Consider the following 8,355-nt stretch of genomic DNA (forward strand, 5'->3'; position numbering starts at 1 on the left):
CAACATCTCTGGAATGCGACATAGAAATCCAAGTCCTTGTGTTCAACACATATAAACTCAGACTTGAATGTATGCACAGGTAACTTATTAAGATAATAATAAATAACTTGTCTAGAGGAACTCAGCTTATTCTGACTAACAGAAAAAACATTTAGAAGGGATCCTAATGCTGTATGTAAGAACAGCTGCAGAAAGATAAGCCCTAAGCCAGGAGAAGATAAAGGATAATATTGGCACAAGAATAAAATCACATATCCATAAAGACATTTAGAGCAGGCATATACTATGGCCTTTCCAGAATACTGCAAGCAAAAGCCTTAGGTTTCAACAGCAAACTTGGTTTATTAAAACTACTGTGTGTTTTCATCCTTGTAAAAACAGGGGACTTAGCTTGATGACCTAGAATATTCCATCCAGTTACAAGTTCCTGAGCTCAGTTTGTAGGAATAAATGATGGGATATCTATTTTAGCATCAAATAAATTATCAATGGGAATAAGAATTTTTAGTACATTTTTTAAATTAAACAAAAAAATTACTATTTCAGTAGATGCTATTAAAACACAGAATATCACTGTAGATGGTACATTTTCCTAGAAAATGTACATAATTGAGCTGAATTTAGTACTCATCATAAGAGATCATTAGCTCATAGTGATTACTTCACACATATACTGCTTACTGCTAAAGAGCCAAGTATAAATTCTGTTCCCTACAGAAAAAAAAAAAAAGAAAAAAAAAAATCAAGTCACACTATTCATTAGTTTATCTAGCCTTTCTCTGTCAAAGTACACATAAAGCAGAATTGAGATACTTTAAACAATGTTATGTATGTTAACATTCTTGCATATATGCCTTATACAGAAAATACAGAAAAAAAATGTAGTGATTTTGAAAGGAAGATATGGAAAATACAGAATTATTATATTAATTTGTCACACTTTAGCCACAAAAATCAAAGATGTGAGAATGGTTCTTCAGATGCAAAGTCAATTTCATCCAAAGGATGATCTTGATAAATAAGGGTTTAATATCAGAGACACAGAATAACCTTTAAAATAATTGTAAATACTATCATTTCAAAATATACTTCACATACAAGCGTAAACCTGACATACAAATTAATTCCTAACCAGGAAGCTTTATAACTGACAGAATCAAGTGACGATCTCTGTAGAACGCATTCGTAGTAGCCTGAACCTGAAAGAAGCCGTCTTCAGAGGTCTCACTTTAACAGTGCCTACAGCAAAAGGAGATAGACACATTCAATTTCCTTTCCATATATTCAACTTGTAATGCCTAAGAGCTGGGATATCCCCTGTGATCCTCCATTATCCATTAGGGCGGAGATAATAGGAGCTGGATTAAACAGAATGATGGAGCTTCCCACCCAATCGCTACTCAAGTATCATTCAGTGAAGCCGCTGCATTACAGAGTCCGTAACAATATCAAATCACTCACCTTTCATTTTATCTGTAACATTTTTTAAAATTTCCTTTCCTCTTATTTCTTCTGTACCGTTACTCTTCAAAGGCACAAAAAGTAAGCCGTGTGTTTACAATTCTTCTCTATCTTTCCTTTTTTCTTACTACAACTCTTTGCTCTTTTTTTCTCACACAACATAGCTTTTAGACGTTATGTATAGCTCTGTTGTGACTCTCCATTACGTGAAACATCAACTCTTTCTTCAGGACTTAAAATTTGGAAATGTGTTCTTAAGGTAAGAATGATATGCTGATAAGCAGAGTAGCCAGAAACAAGCAATTAAAATGAAGAATTCTGAATGACTACTGTGAAATTTTGAAGGTTTGAAAGGTGAAGAAAATCTTTGATTTTAAAACTGCAATACCTACTAATGTTAGTTGACTTATATAATTAGGAAGCTGGTTTTGGCACACATATTAAGTACATTATTCAGAGAGGATATGTATCCTAATTTCAAAAGTAGTGCCTGCAGTCTAATGACATAGAAATGCTTACCTACAGCATCAGTGAAATCCCACTGTATTAAACAGATAGCAGACAAGGCAGTTTAGGCCAAATTCTAATTTAGACTCCATCACATTAATTTCTCAGAACATGCATTTGTAACAATGAGGAAGAAACACTTTTAAAGAGAAAAGTCATCAGTTTTAAGGACTACCTTACGGAGTTCCACTAAAGCAAACCAGTCTTGTACTGTAGTAATGGGAGAAGGCAATAGTACTCTGGAACAGTTAAGTATCAAGTTACCATCAGGAAAAAGTAAAACCACATTTTTTTAAACATATGCCTACAGACACCCGGTTCCAAAATGTGCTCCTTTTCTTAAGTGCCAAACTTAAAACTAAATGAAATAAAAAATTATTAACAAAGAAAAGTTACCAAAAAAACTTTGCATATTTATATGAAGGGCAAGCAAGGCTAAGAGAATACGATAGCAGATACAGGAATGAAATTTCGTAACAGAACCCAAAGCTTCTCAATGACTTGCTGTGTGACTTTGGGCTGTCATTTAATTTACAAATGTCTGTATGGAATAGGACTACTGATACTTCCTCAGACTTCATAAAGTAACTTTAAGTCCTTAGAAACATTCCGGAATTCAGTTGAAGATTACAGTAATTATTCATGCTACAAATTAAACTCTCTGTGCAGATGATATAGTTTTTAGAGTCTAGATTTTGATATATTACAGCTCACGACAAAAGGAAGAATGTGAATGTAAAAATAAATAAATAATCCAATGATGATGATGGGGGTATAACAAATTCTTCACATGAAATACAGATGAGAGATAAATATAGATTAAAACATTTAGGAAAATAGGTTTCAGACAACTATCAACAGGTATTCAGACAGACAAACATTTTGTATTGCAGACCATATGGTAATAATTCCCATTCGCACTGTTCCCATACAGAAGTAGATAAAGCACACTTACCCATATTTGATTACCTCACTTCAAACATTACCCAGATTTAAAAAAAAAAAAGGAAAAAAACAAACAAACCCAAACTTATATTCACAGAGAAAGCAACAAAAAAAGTGATGCCTCAACATAAAGTTCTGTTGTAGAAATAAAACAAATTATTGATTTCTTAATGTAAGAAAGATCCTTTTATAAAACATTTTCTGAAGAAATGCACACCATAAAAGATAACCAACAGCTTTCAGAGAAACAAGATACTCAACCTGTTGGTTTACTAGTCATCAATCAGACTATTATTTCAACAGATAAATACAAAATAGCATTTTCAATCCATAACAATGCAACAAACTGCAGCCATGTATTGCAGAGACAGGTTATTTGGATTTATCAAATGTATGTATATATCAAATGTATTATCAAAATGCTGCAGCTTTATAAAAGAAAAAAAAATCATGTAACATTATATCAAACAGGAGATCCTACATTTGTCATTTAGTGTAAAATGTATATAGCACATAAAATTTTATTTGTAAAGCACAGATACTGTGCAAGCTGCTCAGGATACTATGCAAACTAATAAAATATTCTAAATCGGAACACAGGAAAATAAAAACATTTAAGAGATGTCAAAGGTCAGGTTTAGACTCACAAATCCAAGGAAGTTAAGGGGCTTTCAAATTTAAGTAAATTACACCTACATATTTACAGATGTATTGTATACTATTTTAACAGCAGCTTTCTCTCTTCTCTACAAAATACCCACTCCCTTCTGCATTCTTGACCTCTTCTCTGATCCATCTTAACCTTTTCACTTTACTTTAACAATGTCCTCACTTCCTACTACAATCCAAGGCCAAAGCTAGAAGCCTACATAAAGCAAGAGAAAAGGCTCATTTGAAGACGAGTGGGTTAGAGGGTACTCCCTCAGTGGAGTGGACATTTTGTAAATTAGTTCAGAGAACTGTCTAAAAGCAAGTAATATCATCTGTAAGCAGAGTTGGAAAAGCTTTATGTGGTGTGACCTTATCTCGATTGGGCAAACGCCTTCCTTCATAGAGTCATTAGTGTCTCTCCTAATAGCCAGCACTTTAAAAAACTCCTCAATGGTTTGATTTGAATTGCACACTACAGAAATAAGAAAGATTTTCCATATTTCCATGTTTAATTACACATACTAAAGACTCTACGTAATATCCAGTCGTGGACATTGAGTATACAGAAGAGAACTTTTCCAAGGCAATCATATTACATTAAACTTATTTGCTGTTCAACTCCCTCTGCATTTGTAGTAATTGTTAAAAGTCCATTAAAACAAATCTTAATTTAAAAAATGCATTGAACTCTTCACTGCTAAACACCATATTTTTTCCCAATTTCCACAAATTTATAGTCTATTGTACTTGAGAAAAAACTTATCACCTAAATAAGCTTGAAGTGTAATAAAATCAATAATGTATTTTAGAAGATGAAATTATCAAACTCATTCACTCACGTATTTACCAATGCATTACAAGCTTCTAATGGAAAGCAAAATTCTCACCCATCCTTCGTCTGATCTGCCACTCCAGCCAACAGCTGCACTGTTTTAGGATTGTAACGCGGATCTGTATAAAGTCCTAGGTATTTCTGCACAAAATCTTCTGGGGTCATGTAATGCTCACCATCTTTCTCGACACTGGCATACTAGAGAGAAGATAAAACACAAGACCACACAAACAAAAATGAATCATTTAGATGCTAATTATCACTGATTACCAAACTAGTATCTTTACTGAATATCACTTAAAATGGTGCACACCTGTCTGCACGTAACTGCTCTGAAATTAAAGGGCTTGATTAAACTAATAGCGTTACTGTACTAGTTGCGTACCACAACAATCAGATTATCCCTGTAGAATAGATGTGTTCACATAATGACCAATATCTTCTAATAAAACGACAATTACGTATTTTCAGAAACTGTCAGGTAATTGCATAAATTTATAAAAATTACAGCCATGCTGTAGCTTTCCATTTGCAGCTACACAGTGAAAACACAGCACATACATTTTCTTACAATTTCTAGTACCAGATATCTTCTGAATAATTGTTCCTGATCATTCTTATACGTAGCTTGGAAAATACATATTATTTCTTTTCTCTTTTTGTGAGAGATAACTTTTCAGATTAATTTTTATCCTGAAACTAATTGTTTTGATATTTTTAAGTAAAAATTGACACACAGACAAAAAGGATTTGGGTCAACTGAAATGTTTTACTTTGATTTTGAGTTTTAATTTTAGTAACAATAAATTTTCAAATGAATATCACAGACAAATTTTAGAATTATATAATTTAAATATTAATAAAACTAACTAAAAATAAAATAACCAAGTATATCCTTATTACTTGTACACCAAGAAAACTGCCACATATCTGCATCAGTATTCTTACTGATTACTTCCCTGTTTCAAATCATTAATCACTGGTTCTTATCTATAGGTCAACTTTAAATTAAAAGTGAACTTTTTAGCATAAAGTAAATTCCACGTCCTCAGCTGTCCAGTTACACTGGGTAGTACCAATCTTGAACTAAGAACATAAGGAGGCAGGAGTAGAAAGCATTACAAGTGATGAATAAAAGGGAAATGTATTATGGAAGTTCATACCCTCAGATCTTGTTTCAAGATGGCAGTATAGTTGCAGGAAAAATTTCTTGTACTTTATTTATATGACAGTAATCTTAGAAATAAAACTTAAGTTTTCAGATTGCAAAGTTAAACTATGTTTGCATCCTGGAACACAGGGAAGTAGCTCACAAAAGATTTCTAGATCCCTAAACTACTATGACCCAATCCAGTTTGATGACTGAGCTTGTTTCTCAGCATTTTTGCTCACAAAACCTGTAAGCAAGCTTATTTAATATTTTAAAATCCACCTCTTCTGTTCACTCTCTACTGTACAGTCTACTTGTACACACAATGATTTAGATGCAGACCTTCAAACATGTACATAGAACTGTGTTCGTTCTGAGAAAATGAAGTTACAAAACTACACAGCTGTTTCATTAGAATTTTGATTTGCAATAAAAGTAATGATTTTTAATTCATTTGTAAAAATGTAATTCACCTTTCTAGGTTCTAGTCATTAAAAGATGACTACATAAGCATTCTCTGCAGAAAAAGAAATGGCAATGCTCCCCAAGACCTATAGTGCAACATCTATGCTAGTGAATTCAAACTTCAATTAATGGCCTTATCTGTAATTTGTAACTTTTCCACTATACGCTGCAGTACCTTGATTCAGTTGACACAGCTTTATGTGAAAGAGTAACAAACTGGGACCTTACTCTGCCAGGGACCCACAGGAATTAGAATATTAACAATAAGACCTACACACAATACCTCTTAAAGTGTAACACTCCATTACGATAAAGGGGATCATTCACATGTCTCATGCTTGTTTCAGCTGTATGCAACCCAACCAATTCAGTCAGGACAGTATTTCAGCGTAAAGAAGCTTGCATCAGCATCAATGCCTGCTTAAGCATCTCCCGTATCTCTTCCACAATACCAGCCCCTCACATCACCTCATCACCTCTCCCTCTTCCACCCTATAGCTGTGATGACAGCTGTTTGCAAGACTGCACTGTAAACCGGACTATTGAACTAATCCAGAATTAAAATAGATGATTTCCACAAAAATAGGAACACAAAGCAGTGGACAGGAATCGTTTAATTCAGCACTGCTGCCGACATGACAATATAATGAAACTATGGCTTCACTGAATCAACTCAGAAAGGTTCTCTTCTCTATCATATACACAAGTGACTAAAAAACACATTATGATGCACAATTCTGCTGCAAGACATGCAATCCAAAGAAAGTTTTATATATGAAGGACCATCAAACATGCAGAGTATTGAGCCTATCTTCAAGATAATGGAATTCAACTGTATGACAGTAGAGTGCGTATCAAAGACAGTCAAAATCTAAACGTCATCGTCTTTTTTTCTTCAGACATCAATTTATCTGAGTTATTACAAATAGTGAATTGTTTTACAATAAAAACTGGGGGGGGAAGTTTTGTTAAAAAATTCTAGAGAAAAAATAATTAACTGACAGATACATTTTGCTCCATATGAGAAGGTCATGGTATTTTGAAAGAGCTTGTCAGCAAGCCAATAAATTAAGGCCTGACAAAGTAGCTAGGCTATTCCCTTTCGGCATGTATTTACATTTGTCCTCAAGTTACCTTTTCACCATACAACTTAAGTCGAGAATCTTTTAGCACAAAATAGGCAATTGTAAATTATATCTTAATTTGCATATAAAACATAACACACCAATTAAATCTGTATTTCCTCAGTCTTGAATTATATTACTTTATAACACAAAATTCTTACGATACATTTACAGACTGTCTCAGGTAAGCACTTGATGAATTTGCATGAGACTTTTTAAAAATATTATCACATAACATGAACACACGAAACCCTCACTCTATTCATACAATATAGTGCTAGGTGTTGCCACACTTTCAGAAACAATGCGTTCTTTGAAAAATTGGTTAGTTTTCAATTTAAAGGGGTTTTCTATCCCAATTATTTTATCTGGGCAGAGGAGAAAAAAGTTCCCAAACAAAAGAGACCTATGGGTACTCTTAACGTTTTTTTTTTAATTAAGCTACGCTATGAGCAAGAGATGCAGGACATTGGGTGGGGGGGAAGTTTCCTGTATTAAAACTGGAAATCTGTTTTTCTTTCTTTCTCCACCTTGCTGGAACAGGGTCCGCTTGCATTCAGCAGGCAGGGAATAATTCAACTATATTCCCTGAGGGCTGACTGTGTCTTGCCTAAGGAAAAAGAATGAAGTCTCACTAAGAAATCTGCTAACTGTTGTTCCACGTAACTCTTTTATCCTTCACTGAATTTCTGTTTTGTTCTTTATGGTTGTTACTGAAGTCACTGGTTAACAAACACCTGAGAGGTAACTTATTTGATGGTATACAAACATGAAGTTTCAATGCCTGCATTTCATAGTTACTGGATTACATAGAAATAACAGCACATCTTTTTAATACAAGTCAAACAAGACTTTTAACAGTTTAAAATAATAAAAATAAATATATGGCAAGCTTCAGAATTCTAAGAAAAAGGTATATATCAAGCATCCATTAAGATACAACTTAAACTGGATGGACAGAGGACACATATCACATAGAGAATATGGATGAACAGAAGACAATTTAAGTACACTCTCTATGAATAAGGTCGATGACGAAGAGGCCTAGAGCTCACATCTTCCCTTGCGCCCATTTCCAAGGGAAGCCAAATTTAGGAAGGAATGCACGCCCTTTAGCTGAAGCTCACAGAACAGGCCAGCACCCTCAGCACAGAGCACAACATATCTGACCCCTGATGTGTGCAACACTAGCAGTATTTCATAACAGGACTCTCTACAAC

General features: G+C 33.9%; 1 protein-coding gene across 1 annotated transcript in view; it reads right to left on the reverse strand.

Moving 5' to 3' along the window:
• The window catches only part of SLC25A12 (solute carrier family 25 (aspartate/glutamate carrier), member 12), a 44,895-nt gene extending 40,293 nt beyond the window's left edge, over positions 1 to 4,602 (reverse strand). The window contains exon 1 of the mRNA XM_009325438.1: positions 4,452 to 4,602. Coding sequence (XP_009323713.1) covers positions 4,452 to 4,561 — 110 coding nt within the window. The 5' untranslated portion in view covers positions 4,562 to 4,602. The remainder of the gene's footprint in view (positions 1 to 4,451) is intronic.
• Between the last annotated feature and the right edge of the window lie 3,753 nt (positions 4,603 to 8,355).

This window comes from Pygoscelis adeliae, unplaced genomic scaffold (genome assembly GCF_000699105.1).
Source record: "Pygoscelis adeliae isolate BGI_AS28 unplaced genomic scaffold, ASM69910v1 Scaffold106, whole genome shotgun sequence".
Classification (NCBI taxonomy): domain Eukaryota; kingdom Metazoa; phylum Chordata; class Aves; order Sphenisciformes; family Spheniscidae; genus Pygoscelis; species Pygoscelis adeliae.